Consider the following 23,333-nt stretch of genomic DNA (forward strand, 5'->3'; position numbering starts at 1 on the left):
TGTTTTCGCATTTTACAATCTCGTCCCATTTAAACTTCTATTTTAGAAATTCACTCGAGTAGGCTCTGTGATATTTTCCGGTCCTTTTTCTTTACTAAATTTCATTTGTTTTATTTTTCATATTTTATTAAATTAACCAACTACTTTTTGAACACGTTGTTCACCCTCAATCCAAGGCCATATACAGGTAAAAGGAAATTTGACCATATACAGGTCAAAATGCTGGCAAAAGGAAAAACCTTATTTCAGACCTTTAGACATATTGCACGGGTGATAAACCCCCTTCTACATTATTTTGGTGCCCCCCCCACCCCCCTCGATAAAAAATTCAACCATGCCACAGAGAAAAGGCAAGTTTTCCCCACTAAATGACTTGTATAATATAGTCAAGATATATTTCTCTACAGTTTATTTTGAGGAGTCTGCCGATTTGGCAAGTGAATGGCTCATTTACAAAGGAGTATATAAATATATTGAGACTCAAAAGGAGTGAGTAGGTTACTACTCCAGGTACAAGGCAAGGGGCAAGGATGAACATCTATATACTCCCAATCACAGTGCATAGGTTCAAGTGATGCATAAGAACCCATAATCGAGTCAGGTTAATTTGGCACTCAACGCTGAAAAAAAAGAAAAGAAAACAAAACTGGCTTCCTTAAATAATCCCTCAGCAAGTTTTGCACGTTATTTTTCCATGGCCTCGTGGTCTAACATTCGACCATAAGACAATTTCGATATAATTTGATAGATGAGATTCAACTGAATGCATCTGCCGAATGACATTATAGGGGTATTTTCTTTGAAATACCTTTTCCGGTATTTTCATAAAAAAAAACATTGAACAAAATTGCGCCTTAACAGAAAAATATATTTTGCCTTTTACGCTAAATTTTTGTGAACTGACGCAACTAGGATGTATCCGAAACTAAATCTAATGATTTAGACATTTTTGTCTTTTTGGTGCAAGTTACAACAGACTTGTCACAAAATCGAAAGGTTCAGAGGAATCATAAGCCTTAATAGATTACGAAAATATTGATTAATCAAAACTGATTTTATACAAACGGTCGTTTACAATTCCAACCTGTGAACCAGGGAAATTTTTTCAGAGAGTGGAAAACCCAATAAATCTCTTTCCAGGCAATTTTTTTTCGATTTTGCTGCATACATAGGTTATCATCACATGGGCAGATCTAGAGGAAAATCTTGGGGGAGGGGGCAATTTTACAAGGGCGCACATAGGAAAAATCTACGGCGGGAGGGGGGAATGTGACAAGGGTGCCAATAATTGACCAAAAAGACAAATTTACTTAAAAAAAAGAGTGAAAAACAGAAAAAAAGGAATGAGGGCACCAGAAACAGTCTTGGGGGCCCGAGGTCCCCCCCTGGACCCGCCAGTGCATAATCAAATGATGCCTGCACGTGTCTGAAGTCAACGCTTCATGTAAACTCGACTTTATTGCGGAAAAAGTGCTAGACACACAGATCCCTTCTCTTTCACAATAAAATGTCTTTTGCCGCAAAGCAGCAGTCGTTTTCAACTTTACAATGGATTTTCCTTCTTTCCACTCAAAGAAATCTATGACTCAGAGCACAAACAAGGTTCTCGTGTAAACGTTATGTGGAAACAAATTAAAATTAGAGGCATATATATATATATATATATATATATATATATATATATATATATATATATATATATATATATATATATATATATATATACATATATATATACATATACATATACATATATACATATATATATATATATTTCTTCCAAGGGATACAAATGTAAAACAAAGTCATTTCTCGTAGATCCATGGGGCTTAATTTGCTATGGGGCAGGGGGAGGGGGCAAATGACCCTCCCAGGCCTCGCCCCCCCGTACCCTAGTTTGCCCCCCCCCAAGCTGAAGTTTAGTTTATTCAAAATTATTGTCAAAACTAAGATAAGTCTACATAATTCAGGCATCCAAAGAAACGGATCAGTTTTTTTAGTTTATCTTTACCTCTATGGTGCTATATGGCTCATTTTCAGTTTTCACTGTCATTTTCCCTTGATTTGGGAAGTTTGGCTCCAACTTTGCCCCCCTCCAGGATTTTGTTGCAATTATACCACTGCTTAGATCTAAACATTCAAATTCACTTAAGTTAAAACTGAAAGCTTCCACAATGGGAAAATTCAAAAGTGAATATTAGAAAAAAGGATTCGTTGCCGTTTTGTGCAGGCGTAACTGATGATTCTGTCAAGATCTCAAATGATGAAAAGTGTACCCAAACTATTTCGTGATACATTATCAAGGACTAGAAAAAATCCATTATGTTATCCAAGGCCGTATCAAGGTGGGGTGAGGGGTACAGGGTTTTAACAAAAATGCATATAAACCAACTATTGATGCGTAAAAAAAAAAAAAAAAAAAAAAAAATTGTGTCACCATATGGAAAAGGTGGATATATTTGGTGAATTGTATTCCTGACCCACTTTATTCAATTTTATAAGTATTGGCGTTTTGAAACATGAGATTCGTGAAAAAAGGATAACAAGAATTTACCATGGCAACCCTGGAAACCAGCTTTGTATATTAAGTATCAAACCTTTAATGCATTGATGCTCCTACAGAAGAGAAGTTTGGGGAAAAAAGAGGTAGCTAATGGTCGTGAATGATAACAACCGAAAAAAGAACAATAATCAAAAAGAAAGAAAAAAAAATCAGAATGAGGGATCACCCTCCTCACAAAGAAACGTACTTTCATTCATATTTATAGAACGTGAGATCAGCTGCTGCAACTTGTTGGCTTAATCTCGAATTTTCCAACCAACGGCAAGAAAGACGGAGAAAAATGACACTAATACTGTAAAAAACTAAGTACACCATCACAAGCCCGATTTCAGTAAGTTTTGAGCTGCACTTATTGCTGCACAAAAGTAAATCAATTTCGTTTGCTGCAAAATGTAAATACATTTCCTTATTGCTATAAGAAAATCAGAAGTAAATCACTCAATTATCGACGATAACACAAGAAGTTGCCGTACATAATGGCACAAATGATAAACTCGAGACACACATTTCTATTCAACTCACTTCATTAATTTCCGTAGATCCCACTAAATCCTCCATAAATATTGCTCCAATCAATAGCCTGGAAACTGGACATATCCACATTTGCCAAGCTAACACTTGGAAGAGTTGGTGCAGCAGTAACCTGTGGTGTTGCTCCCATTGGCGCAAGCTGAAAATTTTGACCAAGTTGTGGTGCAACATTTTGAGCTCCAGCTAAACCTGGCAGCGGATATGGAGAGTATCTGTAGCTTGTTAAAGGTGCATATGAGCTTAGTAATTTTGTTGCTGCTGCAGATTGAGCTGCAGCTAGATGAGCTTGGGCTTGGGCAATAGCCAGCTGAGGATTAATCAACCCAAAAGATGCAGCTGGATTTAACAATGCTAGATTATTCAGTGCAGCTTGTCTTTTTGCCGCCAGTACTTGACTTTGTATAGCTGCTGCAGCTTCTTTTGGTTGGGCTTTTTTACATTCCACTTTTTTATTTTTTATTGTGTGATAGTGAATATCACAGATTCTATCAACAACATTTTCATCATCAAAAGTGACAAACCCGAATCCACGATGCCGTTTTGTCTGCTGATCCATAAGCATTACAGCTTCTTGCACTTTGCCGAATAGGCTAAAATATGCTTTGACTTCCTCATTAGTTGTGTCTTGGCTAACACCACCAACAAAAATCTTTCGCGTGCGACCAGTGGCAGCAGCAGCAACAGCTGCAGCTAGCTTCCCTTTATTCTTTGGCGTTGCATGTTTGGGGTCAATCTTCTTACCGTCCACAGTATGCGATGGAATTGCGAGGATTTTATCAACTGTGCTGGCTTCTTGGAAAGTAATAAATGCAAAACCACGACTTCTCTGAAATAGAAAAAGGCCATTAGTGTCATGCCGCATTTGAACTACCTACTTACGCTAAAAACCAATATAACTGGCTAGCGAAAATTATACCTTTTTGGACCTTGCAAGTTGTACCATTTTTTTAAATGATAGTAACAGCATTTAATAAATTAAGACCCGGTTTATAGATTTAAAGTGATTAAAGCAACGTGACTCCGGTTTTCTTATTAAACCTTTTCATAATCTACAAGGATAGAAACTTTTCCAAGAGACTGTAACCTCATCTTCTTGTCTGTTTTCCCACAGAGGATCAATAACTTTCATAAATTATTGAAACTTGCAACACTTCCAGATAGCAGTTAGTGTGTGATTGTAATTTTCACTGGGCGTCTGTTTGGTCGATTGACACTCATTATTCCGTATAGTAATTGCTATATAATAAGTCCCCCTTGTTTTAAAGATTTAAAATATTTGCCAAACACGCTGCTTTTTCTGTGCAAGCACTGGTAAGCCAGTTCACAGTTCGCATGAGTGTAATCTTTAAACATTGGAAGAAAACGATGCGACTGTTCGGTACTCAAGAGTTGCCACCACGGTCAGTTTCTAGTGTAACTATTTCCCAAATTTGCGTGCTACACAGCGATTTTCGATGTTACAGTAAAAAAAATTGACTGTGATAGTGCTGAAATATTACTTTCGTGCCACAGGAGGCAACCCTAAGCACGTGCTAAAGTGCTACACATAATGAACAAGTCCTAAAATAACACTTTTGTGCTACATGTGGCAACCCTGTCGGTACTAATCTCTTATAGCCACCCCACTCAAGTTCTTAGCCTGAGTAGAACCAGTTTATTTCTGCATTTCAAAATGTACTCGGTGATAATCAGATTAGCGCGAGAGAATTAATTACAATGTAGGTATATTTTAATTAAAAATTTAAGTGGTATTTTTGGTTAGGTTAGAAACCATTTAATACAACAACCCGTTCTGGGGGGGGGGGCTGATTTCCATAATTCTCTACCCTCAAGGGGGGTGGGGTAAACCATAGCATATATTAAATACGCAACCTAACCTAGGTGCCTCCCCCCCCCTAAACCCCAAAACGCAATGACAAACCACGGTTTTCAATCAAATCCTCTATTGAAAGAAACCCGTTCGACTAGTTTCTTAAGTATCTTCCCTATATAATATATCGCGAGGGTTCCAGCTAATACAACACTACCGAATTTTCTCCACTGTTCTTTCTGTAGTCTTGGTTCAATTGGACAGGAACGGTTCAACTGCATCTGCTGCTCCAGACAAAGATCTAACCCCATAGAGATATTCAACATTCTGCTAAGCAATGACGAATAACCTAGGGCCAAACTCAGACTACAGCTTGGTAATTCGAGAAGTCTGTTGTGTTCTCCTGTGTGTATAGTTCTCAATTTTTGACAATAGACTAATGACGCATTTAATCAGCCTAAAGGGGATCCTTTAAGCAAAATGAAATAGGAGCGAGTTTTAACGGAACATTCTTGCTATCTAATAATGGTACCGGATTCCGTTGTCTGCTCATAATTTTTTTTGTTTCGGTAGGGATCACATTTCTAAGGCAGAAGAAAACGACAAGACAGAACTATGCCAAAATATAAGAGAATATATGAGAAGTAATAAAATACAGGGGATAGATCACGTCCACAACCCCAATTGTGTACGTGCATGAGGGGATCCAATTAGGGACAAGAAGATGGGTATGACTATATCTGCACCCTCATGCAACGGAAGTATAGGAGTTTCCCTCAAAATTGGCCTGATGTTTTCCTTACGAGTTATCCCGAATACCGCACCCCGACAAAATATTTAGATTACTTGGGCCTCAAAGCCCGTCTTGTTACTAATTCCCCTAATTGGCTGTGACCACCCATGACTATGATCATCATCCCTGATCGGTGAATATATACCAAATAATATTATTGAGTAACAACTAAAGTGAATATACCATTCTTTGCCTTTTTTTATGCTGATTTTAGCCCCCCCCCCCTATATATGCCAATTCAGGGTATATATTTCTACATTAAGGGGGGGGCAAATTTTATTTCTGATGTAAATGGGAGGCAAGTTTAAATTTTACCCCATCCCCCCTAATGTAGAAATATATACCCTGAATTGGCATATATAGGGGGGGGCTAAAATTCATTTCTGATAGAAATGATTCGTAATTTGTATAATGAATATAATGATATTATATCCGTAATCAGCATAAAAAAAGGCATCAAATGGTATATTCACTTTAGTTGTTACTCAATAATATGATGGTATATATTTACCCCCTGATCATCATCCCATGACTGATATAAGAATGAATACTGGAAAAATAAGTCACGAAATACACCCTTTCCTTACAGGGAAGCCATGGATAGGGGTCGGTCTGACTAAAAAATGGGACAAATAGGCCACTGTACACTCACTCCCTACGTTTTCCTCGATCTTCTCTGAGGATTCAAAATCACAAATATTCTAATTCAATTTTACGTTCCCAATCCCCAAGGTCCAGGTGCATCGAACCAATAGGTTGAAGCTTATTCAGGAAATTGCTGAAAAAATGATATCGTCTATGTACACATTCGTTTTCGATTTTTCCGCTTTTAAGGGCTTTGGCTCAAGCCGTTGAGTAATCAAAGAGGAAACTAATCATGTTGACAATTTGGTATCATATTTCAAGATAAATAACCAATCATTGTTTGCTAACACCATTAATTTAGATCTCCAAAATTGGAGAGCTCCATACTGATTAACGTCAAGAAACAATTGCAACAAATAAACTACAAGAAAACTAGCAAATGATATTTTATTTATACCCTTTTACTACCAAACTGATTAATAGATCATCTTATGAGCGTAAATAATTCACCAGATACGTAAAGAGAACAAAGATCGATTATGACATTATTTATTGAAAAATACATCGATATATTTAGATATTAGATTATTAGATGCGGAAATTCTTCTATAAAATCCCCCCCCCCAAAAAAACTGCATGACGTCCATTATTTTTCATACTTGTCGACTGTTTTTACTGCTTCCATAAATCCCCCACAAACCAGAAATAAATCCTTCACATGCGCCAAACATGTACAAACATGCTCTCTTGATGGAGTGTTAGTTGCACACAAAATGCCCAATATAGCATAACATTTAGTTTTTAAATTTCGTTGTAAAACAATGAAATGTTCGTACAAAATCGTGCCTAAATTATTAGTACAAATATAAATGCTGTTTATTTTTTTTAAATCTTTAAAATCCAAATTTTTGTATAATTCAAGGTTAAATAAGGAGATACGTTTGCGTTGGGGCTGTTCATTCCACACCCTGGTGTAAATCTCGGATTGCCACTGTCCACCAATCTTGACACACATTCACCACGCGATACCTATTCACACCACGCATGGCAACCATCCTTATACATTATACACAATTTCTGAAAACGGGTAACCCCTTGAACAGTTCTAATGTTTTTAATCGCTTGGAAAATCAATCAATACGTATCTTTGAAGACCAATAGAAAACTAATCCCCCCAAGCACACAGGAGATGGGTCGAAGGTTCCGTTACTGAATGCATGAAATCAGAGCAAGCGATTGGCAAGGCGTTTCGAACAAAGAAAGGGAGAATTTTAGACGGAGGGGGATTTTACAACAGATGTAAATTCGAAGAATGCAGACTCGCCCAGTAGACAGAATAACAAAGGTCAGAATCTTTTCACATAATTGTTTACTGGTCGTTACGCGGGTATAGCAGCTGCTACAGGGTCGTAGAAAGTTGGAAAACATTCCCTGCAATGAACAAGTTTTCAGTAATTGAGGTTTTCTTCAGTGTTGCCAGATGGGGCACAACTGCACCATTTTGACACTTCTTTTTAGATGACTGTACACTGATTTAGACAAATCATCACAATTTTTCAAAGCAGTTTTTGGGCGCCTTCAATGTATTTTCGCTCGAAAATAGAAACCTTCAGCGTTCATTTTTATACCTACCAGGAATTTGGCAATACAAATTTAATGCTTTTTCCATAGTCAAACTGTAAACCACAGTTCATATAATTATCCAGTAAGCTTATCGCAGATCATTTCTGGTCTTCGTTCTCGGTGCGAACAAAAAGCTCCTCCCATTTCTTCGTGCAGTTATTAATAGCGGGTTTCCACTTGTTTCCGATTGTTTCGCGTCTGACTTGTCTACCCGTGAAAAGAGCTGACGCCGCTTATGTTTCTACGTTCTCTGGAGCACTCGCACCCCGGTCCGGGTTTTTATAATGGGCGAGATAGGGAATGATCATACTGGATAATTATATGAACTGTGCTGTAAACTAACAAGTTTCTGTTAGTCCGAGAAAACTGAATTGTAAGGAACAATTATCAGAGGCGTGTTAATCGCGCTGGAAATTAACAAATTCAAGATTAACACTGAAAACATTTAGTAGGAAATCAACAAAAGAATTTGACAACAACAAAAATATTGGCAGTCGCGTCTACTTTTATCTAAGTTTGGAACGTAGTATTCCATTTTTTTTTTCAATTAAGTTATGCAATAAAGCTGCATTATCAGCTACTCAATATTACGTTTAAAATTCCCAATGCATTTTTTCCAACGATTTGATTTGCTAGTTATCGAATAAAGCTGCATTATCAGCTACTCAATATTACGTTTAAAATTCCCAATGAATTTTTTCTAACGATTTGATTTGCTAGCTAATACTTTTATGTTCGGACAGCTGTAAATGTTTTTAAGGCAGATTGCAGGTGATTGCAAATAGTGAAATTAGACAACACTAAGAACCAAGGAAACAAAAGTACCCCCCCACCCTACCAGGATTTCCATCAGGTGAGAAAGAATCACTAGACTTTAGGGATTTTTTAGTTGATTTAGTGATTCTTTTGTAATAAAACAACCACTAGAAATAGCGATAAATCACTAGGGGTGGCAACCCTGTCCCCCATCCTTTACTTACCTTAGGTTTACTTATACCTTTTTTTTGGCTGTTTCAGGATTGTGTTTCCTTGCGGGTTATATTATTTTTTGTTCTTTACTCCGTATTTATTGTTGCATTATTGAGAGTAACAAATAAACTTACTTCGGTACTTGTTTACAATCCGGGCGACACGCGAGAAAGGCTGCGTCGAAATCTCAAAGATGCTATATGAAAACAGGTTTTCGCTGCCTATCGAGGTATTGCTCATTCCGTGACAAAAATTTAAACTTTAGATTTTTGGGGTTGAAGGGGCAAAAACAGGTACCTAGGTTATGTTATGTATTTAATATATGCTTTGCTTCACCCCCCCCCCCCCCAATGTGCAAATATATAGCCCAAATTTGTTTCTAAACTATTTTATTTTCATCCTATTGTTTTATTTCATTAGCATTAACGAAACTTCACTTCTCGCGTGTTGCCCGGATTCTAAACAAGTACCGTTACTTCTTACATAGCTTAGCTACTTATTTACGAACCCATCAATCCAATCGAAATCTAAAGACAGTATGCAAGCCAGGTGTTTGCAAATTGTTGAACAGATGTAAAGAACATGGCTAGTTTCAAGTTTCGCGTGCAATAGCACCGATGCTTCAGAAGGGGAAACATGGCCTTAACTGCAGATAAGGATTTTATGGACAAGGGATCGTAGTTTGTGCGAAGAAAGCAAACGCTTTTGAATAAAATAAGAAACCTCTTATTTATCAACTAGCTGATGTAAAGAAATTAATTAACAGTATTAATCAATAATTAATGAGACACTTGGGCTCTCGTTAAAAAAAACGGCACAATTTTTATTTACTGGGACAAAAGATGCCACTTTGTTACCTTCATTTTTCTCTGGTGGGGGGGTCAAGATAATGAAAAGGTTGAGAAACGACAGCTTACAAACTTTAAATAAGAATGGCAATATTGAGACTCTTGGCCCATCTTAGCTGTCAAACCAATATTACCATATCGTATGGTAATAAAATGGTAAACCAATATACAACATTACCAATATTGAGACTCTTGGTCCATCTTAGCTGTCAAACCTAGATTTATGGTAAAATTGTCATTTTATTATTAGTTTTATATATATATATATATATATATATATATATAAACATTTTGTGTGATTCTGTTGAATCACATTTTGTGATTCAACAGAAAATGCATGAATACATTAATATATCTTCTACAGATAAAACTCAACCTGAATTAAATTCATCGTAAAATCATGCCTCAATTGACACCCCCTCCCGAAAAAAGCATAACCAAGACATATTTTAGTGCTAACAATTATGACAAAACAAACGATAATAATTTACTTAGAGAACTTAAATGAAATAAAAACGACAACAAAAGGGCGATTGTTAGTTGGGATCATCTACCAGACAACTTTCTCAAAACGACAGGGCTAAAACAATAGAAAAACGAATATTCATGTTGCCAGGACACAGATACCGTAGTCTAGGAAGAATTCCACAAAAAAAAATCATTTACATTTTCAATTTTTTTCATTTCCCTTTAAATTAGCATTTTCCTTGCAAAATGCAAGCAGAGACAAGACATTAATTGAAACACTGAAAAAAACCTGGAATAGTAGGTCGCATTTAATCTAGTGTTTTATTTTCTAAGAAATCCACAAGGGTGCAATATATTTACGCAAAATTCTCTTCCCGTTCTCAGCCCCCCCCATAAACTTGATAATTTGAAAGATCTTAAAACATAAAACGAGATCAGTGGATAAATATCCAAACAGAGGGCGCGTCCTTTTGGGCACAAGGACATACACCGCGAGGGGATCTTACTATCCCACTCCATTAGAAAAATTGTCAGTCACTCCATTAGAAAAATTTCATGGTTATATTTCATATAATTCGTCGATGCTTTTTCCCTCCACATACTTTCACTTACGTGCCTAAATAGGAGAATCCTAGGGTTAGCTTTATAAAAAAAATCCGCCATGACCCATTGTTTACCAGCCTGGTAAAAAACGTGGTAAATTTATTATATTTTGAATTTAAGGGTGTATTTTTTATTAAAATTTACATGGTTGTGTATACTTTTTTTTATTATTAACCGTGCCATAAAAGCTTTTAGTGTTACGAAGTGTATATCATATACTTCTACAAACAAACTATCGGCTAAAAAAAAAATGACAGTCGACACAAAATTTTAAATAGCGACAACTTTTCGTAGAGCAGAGCTGGTTCAGCAATATCCATCGAAAAGCGTCATTATTTCAACCTATAGGGCTGGCTTAGGTACAAAACTATTTTTCTAAAGAATAACAGTTTTTCCATTGTCAAAAATTGTTTGAATGATTTATATATTGCCTCAGACGATCGACCCCAATTATCGAGGGAGGAAGGTTATTCCCACTCCTAATTTCTTTATCTATATTTATTTATATTTTCATATTTATTTACATATATGCTTCATAACCATTTTTTGGTAATTGTTAAGAATCCAGAATATACGCGAGAATTGTATTGCGGATCAGATAGGCATTACCCGGTACTTATGAGACGCTGTATAAACAAAGGGTTTCTCACTCCGGGAAATGTTTTAAACTTTAGTTTTTTGGGATTTAAGGGGACTAAAAGGTACCTAGGTTGGGTTACGTTACGTATTTAATGTATGCTATGCTTTACCACCACCACCCCCTAATGTGCAAATATATAACCCAAGTTTGTTTCTGAACTATTATATTGTTATTCTATTTTATTTCATTAGCATTAACGAAACTTCAGTTCTCGCGTATTTTCTGGATTCTTAACAAGTACCCAATTTGTATATAGCCATGCCCTATATTAAGATTATATCCCTACGATGGATCTTTAGAAGTTTAGATTATCTATAAGTTATAAAATGCATGTTAGGCTGGATTCTTCAAATTTTTTTGCTGATCCTTCTGGGAAGTAGAATTTCTTACCTCCATAAATAAGAACTAAACCTACAAGAAAGGGCATCGATCTTAATCAAGGAAAAAAAAATGGTTTGTCAGCTGGAACAAAGAGAAAGAGATTATCATCCTACACTTTGGCGTTGGAAGTCTGGTTTAATACAAAGGGGAGCCAACTTTCTGAAATCGAGTACACCATATGATCGGGAGTTGTACCGTGGTAGAACTGTGGGTACATTCCCATTATCCGGGCCTCTCGGGTTAATCACTATAGACTAGGCAATGATAAAACCCGTTTTTGACGTCTTAACTGTTATAGAGCAGGCAATGATAGCACGGTTTTCATTGCGAATACAATATTAAACTGTGGTTTTTGGGGGGTTTATGGGGGAGGGGAAGGGTACCTAGGTTAGGTTACGTATTTAATATATACAATGCTTTACCCCCTCACCCTACTGTGCAAATATATAGCCCAAATTTGTTTCTAAACTATTATATATTCATCCTATTTCATTTTACTTCATTAGCTTTAACCAAACTTGACTTTTTAGAGGCCCGGATAATGGGATAGTACCGAACTGTGTGGTACACGTGACCTAGATGTACACCAGGTGCCAAAAAGTGGGTAGCCCCTCGAATTAATTCCATCGTTTATTTTCTTGTATGTTAATCATTACTTTTTTTTAGCCAATCACATAAGGTTCTTGTGCTTACTCCTTAGGCGCATGTCAGAACGCTCCTAGGCGTATGTCAGAACGCTCCTTGCTTGCTGTTGTTTTTACCTATTGTTGCTACTTTCTACCATAAAGTTTGAGCTAGTAAAAACAATGATTGGTTCTTTTGTATGGAATTTTAAAGGAAGTTCAAATAGCAAAATGTTCTTGAGTCAAAAACATTAAAATTTTGAGTCGTTAAATTTAAACTTTGTTTCTTCATGAGTGGAACGTAACAGATTTTTTAAATGCAACAAACTTAAGGGAAGGCACGTATAAAGGATATTTGGGACGGGGGGATAGGGGTGTGAATAAAAAAAACAAAAACGAATAATAAGTACCCAGAAATTATAGGGTTTCAAGGGGGGGGGTGGGGCCCCACCCTGCGTACGTCCCTCCCAGGCACGTACGCAGGAATTTGTTTCGGGGGGGGGGGCAAATCCTTTAAATCCATTATTCAGTGAGAAAAATCCGAAAATTATGGGAAAATGAAAAAAAACCATCAGATTTCGGGGGGGCGGAGCCCCCCCCCTGCGTACGTCCCTGGTCCCTCCGTCAGGGTATATATCAATGTTTTGCGGAAAACTGTTTCAACTGTCATATCGCCAAACGTTCAATTTAAGTTTCTGGGATTAGCTCAAATTGCAGAGTACCGTACACAAAAACGTGAGAAATTCATTCTGCTACATCAATAAATAATTCAAAATCAGTCAGTCGAATCATATCACTACGGAAGTTGATTTCCAACAAATGCTCGCCTGACATATTTGACCCGCAAAGTCACAGCTAAGCCCAAGAGAACGTCGAAACACTAACAAAAAACGGTAATCAGACACCATGTGTAATTGAGAAACCAATATAAAAAGCCGAATCATTGCACAAGTGAACTGTGGTAGAAATTACAATCTTACTCAACAGGTTTAAATCTGTTTGTGGGGTCTAGCATGGGATGAATCACGGTTACAGAATTTATCCAGACTATGAACGCCACGTTTTTGTAAGCGTTTGTGTAAACGTCGTGTTTGTGTTCCCTCACAGCACACGTAGGTTCTTACATTTACTAGTGGAAAAAGTCGTTCAAATAGCGAAAACACGGTAAATTATATGAAAACGAAAGCTAGTTTCACTTAAGAGCGGATTCTCGGTGCGACAAAATGCTAATAGTATTAAATAATAATTAAATTTTTCGTTCTAGGTGAGCGAACTAGCAGTTTGAACGATCAAAAATTAGCTTCGTAATGAATTTCATAAACTAGAAAAGCCCCGGGTTTACCCGCGGAGAACCAGAGAATAGGTTGTTCCAGTTTCACATTTAGGCTAATTCTTATTAAACACATATTAAATTGAAATTTCCACCGTGAACGCACTCAAGATCACTAAAACCTTAACTTACTAATGTTTTCGAAACTAAAGTACTAACTTGTGCCAAAATAAATACAGAAAAAAAATCCGACATTTTTCCATGAGAGGATTTGTGAAAAAAATGGAAAAAGCATTGAACCCTATTGCTGAATTTCCTCCTCTGATGTACGGTGTTGGTCAGTCCGAGGGGTTACGCACTCTTAACACTTGGTAGATCCAAAAGCACCACCAATTCCACCCCAATGGGGACATCACATCGTGCGTAGGCCCTCCCATCACTCAGCGTCACCTAACACCCACGTGGCACACTTCAACCGCCCATGGTACGCTCCACATGATGTATATCATTTTTTGAAACTGGGTAACCCCCAAGGTCAGTCCATATATCTTACTGTATGACCTAACACAAGGAGGGGCGGGAAAAAATACTTGTCAATGCTCCCATCCCTCTAAAGAACAAAATTGAAACTAAAAATATTCCCTCTCGGAGAGAACCCTATATTGTGTATAAACTTATTTGATGTATGTAAATAAGCGCAAGGGTATTAGAAAAGGTAATTGAAAATGCAATTCCTGTGAGATTTTCAAAATCAGTTCCCAGCATGATTCGACCTTACAAATTCGTATGAATGTGAAATGCCTTACGTGCAGCCTTTCAAAGAACAGCAGACATGAATAATCTAAAATAAAAAACAGTTTTTTTAGATAGGGTGTAAAAGAATCAGTTTTTTATTAAATAAATAGAGAATGTTGATTTGAATACTAGGAATATGTAACAAAATATATAAAAAAAAGAAAATAATAGCAGCTCTTATTATGCGACCGTATACGACTCGATCCAGACACAGAAAAAGTGGAAGTACTTGCTTTTCCCTTTTACGGATAATTTAAGTCTAAAATCTAACTTGTTCTTCCTTTTAGCTATAACCAGTAAATCTAAGTTTGCAATTGTAAAGCGTGGACAGAGACAACATTTTTGCGTGTTTTTTTTGTCGTAATTTAATTCTTATTCAGAGCCAAAACTTCGAGGAATATATTTCAGAAGACTGTAGGGGAGTAGAAACTCGAAAGCACAAGAATTGCAAAATTATAGATGAACATGAACATGATGAATACAGAACAAAAATGAAAAAAGATAAAACAAAGATGAGCACAGATGAAGATGAACCAGTCACATAGTTGAAAACCTTTGAAATGAAGGCAAGTAAAAACAAATTGCATTAGCCAACATGACTATGGAGAAAATTGTCTCACCCCTCCCCAACATTGTATTTTCAATAGCAGTTTTGCTCCTACCTTGCATATGTAGCCATATCTGCAAAAAGAATAAAAATGAGTGATGTAAATGCAGCCCCCTCCATCAGTTTTCAGTTGAAAACGATACATCGATAAGTCTGAAACCAAATCAATCAAGGTCAAATTCATAAGGGGTGTAGGTTCGAGTCCTCCTTTGAGGATATACAAAACTATATAAAGAATACATATTTGTGAAGAATAACTAAAAAAGACATTTATAGTAGACAAACCCAAATCAAAATTTACTCTGATGTCTGAAGCGATTCACAAGACAGAATTTATTGACACATTAGCTTGGCCTAAAGATTTTGAAAAAAAAAAGAAAAATGAACTTGAACTTATTTATTTCTTTGTCACTCCAAATTTCGTTATAACTTTCCGATTTTGGAGTTTTGGCCCTAATCCACAACCTTGATTTTTGGCAATACCTGAATCTAAATTCAATTCTTAGCGTCAATTTGTTTTTGTCAATTTATTCCTTTCTTATGCAAAGAAAGTTGCGTCACTTCAACGCAACAAAAAAAGTAAGTTTTTAGAATGTTGTTAAAAAAGTTGCCGTCAATTGTGTTTTTATTCACCGGAGCAGATAACCTCTTCAGCTAATAACCGTTGAATTATGCATAGAAAATAGTAATTATTACAAAAACTTAACTGTTTAGTTGGAGTGCTTCCTTTCGGCAGATAATCTGAATAATTAAGTGAAGCATAAAGAATAAAATTGAATCCATGCCAAAGAAATACCATTTAGAATTGCTATTTAAGTACAATTTATAGAGGGAATTGAAATGCTGAGAATTGATTATATTCTAATTTCCATTGAGCGGTTAAAACTAAATGAAAGTCTTAAACACTGATACTTTGATAACTGGTTCATTTGGAACACAGTATATAAATTATAGGCAGTATGATCTTTCCCTATCTCACCCATTATAAAAACCCGGACCGAGGTGCGAGTGCTCCAGAGAACGTAGAAACATAAGCAACACTAGATCTTTTCACGGGTAGACAAGTCAGATTTCTCTTGAACGTGAAACTTGGCTTCAACGTTGGAACAATAAATTTTGAAGAAACTAATTTTAAATGAACTTATTCCAATACATATATGAAAATCGATAATTAGTAGTGCAATGTTATTATTAGATGTTTTTAGGAATTAAAAGTAGGTTTCGAAGTCTTAAGTTGGTCTCAAAGGTATTTTGAGAAAGTTTCTGCCGAAATACGTGTTCCAGGGTAATTGGACCGCTGATGGCAGATCAAATGAGAGGAGCTGTTTGTACGCGCTAATGCAAGAATAAGTGGGAGGAGCTGTTTTTTCGCACCAAGAATGAAGAGCCAGAAATTATCTGCGGTAATCTTACTGCTATATCTTTATACTGTGATTTGGAACTACAATAAAATCTGGGGTATGTTTAGATTAATAAAATTTAAATGATTACTTTCTGATTACGGGAAAAGTTAAATGTTCTTGAATGAATTCCGACTTAATAACGATAAATCAGAGAAATGTTGCAATTTAAAGTCATATAAACCATATGGCATGTGCCACGCACAGCGGATGTGTACCAAGGGCGTAACTCCAGGATTTTCGGATAGTCAAGGCCATGGGCCTTAGACCAATTTTTTCTCTCCAAATTATTGGACGACAAACTGCCCCCTTGCCCCCCTCAAACGACGCCCCTAATGTGTACCACACAGGGAAGAGGTGGAACATGGTGGAATTGCTTAATATACGGCATGAGGTGTGGCGCAGTGGAAATTTGCCCAAGTATAATCCGATGTGCCAGGCGTGACGGAATAAATGAAGCTTTGTGACGTACATCAGGTGAAGACGGGGGTCTCCGAAACGTTTTAGCATTAACAAAAAAAATGTGCAACGTTCAAAGGTGGACAAACTTCGTTCAACTTCGAAAAAGGGCCGATCAGCTTCGTTCTGAACTTCGACCAACTTCGTTCATACGGGAGGGCACAATCTACGAATAAAATTCTTCAGAAAATTTTTCTCACTGGATTATTACCGCATTATAACCAAAAATCGAACAATACATCATTATCCACTTTCCTCAATTGTTTCTTTATGAAATTAATTAAAAACATTTTTCCACAAAATAAGTTTTTCAAAGAAAACTAAAGAACTCCATTAAACCAAAAATGAGCAAAAATAAAATCAAATAATCTACCAAGCGTAAAACTACCACAAGCCAGAATCGATAAATAAATGAAACCCAAAACGAACAGGAATTATAATAAATAACCGAGTCAAACTCAAAACGAGCAGAAATTAACAACCATAGGGCTTAAAGCCCCTATGCCATCCCAAGGCCAGAACGTAATTTGCACCTTACTAAAAAAAAAATGAATGTTTTCATTTTTATAACTTTAATAAATCAAATATTATTAACATTTTGATTAATAAATATCAGCATATGTATATTAAACTGACAATGTACATTCATTTGTATTTTTTTCAGTAAATTACAAATTATTTTCTGGCCTTGGGAAGGCATCTGGCCGAAAGTTTGAACATAATACCCTCAGTCATTCTTGGGATACTGCTGAGATACCTCATTGAGAATTAGCATTAACACAGTTTATTTGGATTTAACCTTAAGGCAACATTTAGTTTTTAAACATAATGGGCAAATGGGGAGGGTGGGCGAGGGAGGGGGACTTTCGACTATTAAAAAGGGCACTAGCCTTTTCAATCGAATGAGCCCTTTTTGAGTTTCTACGACAACACGTTCTATAAACATCTTATATCCCCCCAGGGCATAAATTAAAACCCTTACCCTGAGGGCTGTGAGGGGGGTTGTCATCCTCAAAGACCTAATTTCTAGAACTTTCAACTACGTTGAACAAAATTACTATCTCAAAACTTTGATTGGATGTGTTTGGGGAAATGGTGGGCGTGAGAGGGGGGTCAGTTGCCCTCCAATCAATTCCGACTATTAAAAAGCACTAGCCCTTTCAATTTCCAATCGAATGAGCCCTTTTAAAGTTTCTATGACAACGCTTCTATAAAAACCTTATATGCCCCAGGGCACAACTTATAACCATTGCTCTGAGGGCCGTGAGGGGGTTGTCATCCTCAAAGGCATAATTTCCGGATCTTTAAACTACGTCGAACAAAATGGCCATCTCAAAATTTTGATTGGATGTGTTTGGGGAAATAGTGGGCGTGAGAGGGGGGTTACTTGCCCTCCAATAGCTTTTGACTATTAAAAAGAGCACTATCCGTTTCAATTTCCAATCGAATGATTCCTTTTTGAAGTTTCTACGACAACGCTTTCTATAAAAAAAAAAATATATATGCCCCCAGGGCATAACTTGCAACTCTTGCCTTGAGGGCTGTGGGGGGATTGTCATCCTCAAAAATAGAGTTTCCGAACTTTTCGGCTACGTTCAAAAAAATGGCTCAAAATTTTGATGGGATGCGTCTGTACGTGGAAAATGGTTGGTGTGTGGGGGGTGTTAGTTATCCTCCAATCACTTTTGACTATTAAAAAGGGCACACGCCCTTCTAATTTCCAATCGAATGATCCCTTTTTGAAGTTCCTACAATATAACTATCTATAAAAACCTTATATGCCCCCAGGGCACAACTTATAACCCTTGCCCTGAGGGCTCTGAGGGGGTTATCATCATCAAAGACCTAATTTCTAAAACTCTTAACTACGTTGAACGAAATGGCTATCTAAAAATTTGATTGGATGTGTTTTGGGAAAAGCTGGGCTTGCGAGGGGGGTTAGTTGCCCTCCGATCACTTTTGATTATTAATAAAAAGCTTTCAATAAAAACCTTATATGCCCCCCAGGACACAACTTACAACCCTTAACCTGAGGGCTGTGGGGGAGTGTTATCATCAGATATAATTTCCGGACCTTTCAACTACTCTGAACAAAATGGCTATCTCAAAATTTTGATTGGATGTGTTTGGATAATTGGTGGGCGTTTAAGTGGTGTTAGTCGCACTCAAATCACTTTCAACTATTAATAAGGGCAGTAGTCCCTTCAATGTTCAATCGAATGAACCCTTTTGAAGTTACTATGACAACACTTTCTATAAAAAAAACCTTATATGCCCCCTGGGCATTACGTATAACCCTTGCTCTGAGGGCTGTGAGGGGGGGGGTGTCATCCTCAAAGACCTAATTTCTAGAACTTTCAACTACGTTGGACAGAATAGCTATCTCAAAATTTTGATTGGATATGTTTGGGGGAAATGTGGGCGTGAGAGGGGGGTTAGTTGGCCTCAAATCACTCGACTATTAAAAAGGGCACTAGCCCTTTGAAGTTTCAATCGAATGAGCCTTTTTTGAAGCTTCCACGACAATACTTTCTATAAAAAATCTTATATGCCGCCAGGGCATAACTTACAAGCCTTGTCCTGAGGGTTGTGGGAGAGTCTCCTCCTCAAAAACCTAATTTCCATTTGGAAATCAACAATTCTGAACAAAATGGCAATCTCAAAACTTAGATTAAATGTGTTTGGCGAAAAGGTGGTCGTGGAAGGACTGTTAGTTGCCTTCCGGTCACTTTCGACTGTTAAGAAGGGCAAAAGCCACTCCAATTTCCAATCGAATGAGCCCTTTTCGAAGTTTCTACGACAACTCTTTCTACATGATGTTCCCTGGTCTAAAAAAAAAAAAAAAAAAAAAAAAAAATACATTGTGCCAATATCGTTCTTTACTTATATACCAGAAGGATAAGATTTGCAAAGCAACCTTTTCTTGAGGATAAAATGAAAGGGAAAAAACTAATTTTAATAGAAAGTAAAATTTTATTATCCACAACTTCAAGAAAATCTGAAAGCCTCTTCAGAGAAAAATATTAGGTTTACTTGTAAATATGTAGCAAAGTTTACCCCACGGGTCTTGGGCCTTTTCTTAAGTACGCACCCCTCTATCTTTACACCAGCACGTGACACCCTCAATGGACAAATACTACTGAAATACTACACCTCATAACATTATCATGTATCTGTATAGATATAATTTTTTTTTTAAATCTTTCAAAAGGCCCTTTTCTTACATTTTTTGAAGGCAAATGCACCCTTGTTTAGTCCCAACACACCTCCAGAGTATGTTTGGCATAGTTGATATGAGGCTTCAGTCAAATTGAAAATTATTACTGAATAATTGAATAAGGTAATTTTGATGGCTTCCTTTCTAAGATAGGATATATTCGATATGCGTTTACAATGGATAGAAACCTTGCATTTACATATATACAGGGTCTTCCATATATCTTTGCTTTAGCAGAAGGAATTTATTGATTTCCATTCGATCATCGGCAAATATGGGTGAGCATTAGAAAGCACTAATGCTGGATTTTTAAGCCACCAAAGGCCTATGAATCTAAAGAGAACATAATGTTCCCAAAATCTAAGGACGTACCCGAAATTTTAAAGACGTAAAAGGCTAGTAAAAATAGCTTCTTTTTTTTTGGGGGGGGGGTAACCTTTTTTGGACTCAAAATTCCTTTTTACCATAGCCCGAATAAAGCTCTGGTGCACGTTCTTTATCTGTACAGAACATTCTTTTGTGGACATGGCAATGAAGCTGGAAGTTTTGAAAAAGAAACAAACATTTTTCGCTTTATTACTACCTGCCTTCATTCCCTGCTTTAAATAAAGTAACTTATAAAAAATATGTGTCTGGATTCTAGATATTTCTTGATGGTATAATTTTTACTCTCATGAATGTATTGTTACTGTTTTCAAGCTTTGAGATATTACAAATAGAAAGTCTAACAGTCTTTTCAGGAGAAAGTTATTTCTTACTGGTTATAAATTTAATTATTCGTAATGCAAAACAGAACTTGGTTGGCCCAATATTTATCTTTGTTAGCAATAATTGGACCAAAAATATTGACTTTTGGATTGTTTCTTTTTTAATGTGACATTGAAACTGTTAAATTAACTTCTAAAAAGTGGAAAAAACGACGTTAACTTACATTTCTGTGGCATTCGTAAAGAATCAAGATTTATGAAATGCAATCCCAAAGGCGCTCCCATGCAAACAGTCATTTATGTAGAAAAGAGGGAAAATTCTAACAAAAAATGAAAAAAGAAAACAAATTGTATGGAAAGTATTAGATACTAGGCCATAGGAAAACTCAAAAATATGAATATCTGCCGGAAAAAGGTAGGGGGGGGGGGGGCACTAGTCCAGTCTCCTCAAACATACATACTCGACAGCAGACTTCAAACATTTTTCTTTAGAAGCGCCCTCTTGAGCCTTATGACAAGATTATGGAAACATCCACTAAGAATAGGTTGAAGATTTCCTATATAATAATACTTGACATATTTATCGTAGTAGGTGATAGTATACCACTTAATTAACTTTTAAGTCAACGAGAAACAGCATTGTCATGTCATCAAGCAATAGCAAGAAAACAAAAATACAAAATCAGAAATAAAACTTACCTGAGTAAGAGGATCCTTCATCACCAAAACGTCAAGAACAGTACCAAACTGGCTAAAATATTCCTTCAATTTTTCGCCAGTTGTGTGCCAACTGAGCCCCCCAACGAAAAGCTTATTTGGAGGGGGGTCATTGGGTGAAGATCTTCCAGAGTCACCGGAATCATTATAGATGGACAGTTCTTGACACTCTTCTTGCTTAATGGCAGGTCTGCAAGATGGGGAAAACAAATTTGAAACACACAAACCAACAGAGATAATTTAACGCATTAAATTGTACGAGTGATGACAGTAGTCAAGCATGATTCTGAAACTTGAGCGCTTCTACAAACTGAGGAGGTTTTAGGCACAGTTTATATAATTATCCAGTATGATCTTTCCCTATCTCACCCATTATAAAAACCCGGACCAAGGTGCGAGTGCTCCAGAGAACGTTTTTGCAGATAGAAACATAGGCGGCATCAGATCTTTTCATGGGTAGACAAGTCAGACTGTGATCTAACCGGAAACAAGTGGAAACCCGCTATTACGAATAATGTACTTTGTTGGAAACAATCGGAAACAGACTAACCCGCTAATGCAGAAAGAAGTAGGAGGAGCTTTTTGTTCGCACCGAGAACGAAGACCAGAAATGATCTGCGATAAGCTTACTGGATAATTATATGAGCTGTGGTTTTAGGATTGTTTTGGATACCGCTCTGGTTGACTGTATTTCAAACAGTAGGATGTACGAAAAATGTGCTTCTATCCTGCTTTCTAGGGCTATAATGTAAGAAAGGTTAAGAAGGCTAGGATACGTGTTGCGGTTGAAGGATGACTAGATACCAAAGATCGTCTTTTTCAGCCATCCATCTAGGGTCAAACGGAAAGCAGGTCGTAAGAGTGGGTTGGTCAGAGGTGGTAAAAAAGATTTATAGAAAAATGGAACTTCTTGGGAGGATGAAAAGAGGAAAACTGAAAAGATTGCGATAGAGGAGCATGCGCAGCTCTGTTGGCCTCATGCGGCTCGGTACTCCAGTGAGTTGTTAGTAGTAGTAGTTTAGTATTTTTTCGTATAGCTTGTGACAAAATTGCGTTTCCTATAGTAGGCGTAAGAGAAACGTAGAAACATGATTCGTTGAATTCACCTACCGTTGTAATGTTTTATTTTGCTACCCTATTTCAATGTCCCCTCTCCTATCAATATAATTAATAAGTACATTCAAATTTCCAAGTTTTTTCCGATTTCTACCACGCTTTCATTTTTTATATCGTTTACCTGTTGTTTAAGTTAATATTCCTTAAGCATATGCCAAAAAGGGTAACAAATAACCTAACTCTTTTGTTCCTGTTGTATTTACCTGCTGTTGCTAAGTGAAATCTATAGCAAGTAAAAAGAACGCAAAACTTAAACGGCTCTTTTGTATGAAATATTAAATTAAGTAGGTAAAATAACGTAAAATATATTAATATATTTTATAACGTAAATTATATTAAATATGTATTAAAATAAATAAATTATTATATTATAATATAATATATATGATAATTATATTATATAATATATAATAATTATATTATAATTGTAGACACTTTAACAGAATAGTAGCTATAACTGTAAACTAATCGTTGAAACTTATTTTTAACGTGCATTTGAATCTTTTTGGATTAATTTGGATTTAAAAGCCCAGGAGATCTGCCATCCTGCACATCACATTCTAGCCATGACAATTTTCTAACTATGAACTAGATCTGTGAATTAGATA

At 36.5% G+C, this 23,333-nt stretch overlaps 2 protein-coding genes across 5 annotated transcripts in view; one reads left to right on the forward strand and one right to left on the reverse strand.

Annotated features, from left to right (window-relative positions):
- LOC148943454 (cytochrome c oxidase associated subunit FA4L3-like) overlaps positions 1 to 23,333 on the forward strand; it is a 153,756-nt gene that overhangs the window by 55,482 nt on the left and 74,941 nt on the right. The gene's annotated exons all lie outside the window — the stretch shown is intronic.
- LOC148943455 (RNA-binding protein Musashi homolog 1-like) overlaps positions 1,887 to 23,333 on the reverse strand; it is a 141,459-nt gene continuing 120,012 nt past the window's right edge. For all 3 annotated transcript variants that reach the window (XM_089101678.1, XM_089101679.1, XM_089101680.1), the window contains exons 2-3: positions 21,592 to 21,799; positions 1,887 to 3,920 (exon numbers count right to left, since the gene is read on the reverse strand). In XM_089101678.1, coding sequence (XP_088957804.1) covers positions 3,090 to 3,920; positions 21,592 to 21,799 — 1,039 coding nt within the window. In that variant the 3' untranslated portion in view covers positions 1,887 to 3,089. The remainder of the gene's footprint in view (positions 3,921 to 21,591; positions 21,800 to 23,333) is intronic.

Source organism: Artemia sp. Qi Xiang Cuo, chromosome 15, assembly GCF_049724085.1.
Source record: "Artemia sp. Qi Xiang Cuo chromosome 15, ASM4972408v1, whole genome shotgun sequence".
Taxonomy (NCBI): Eukaryota; Metazoa; Arthropoda; class Branchiopoda; order Anostraca; family Artemiidae; genus Artemia; species Artemia sp. Qi Xiang Cuo.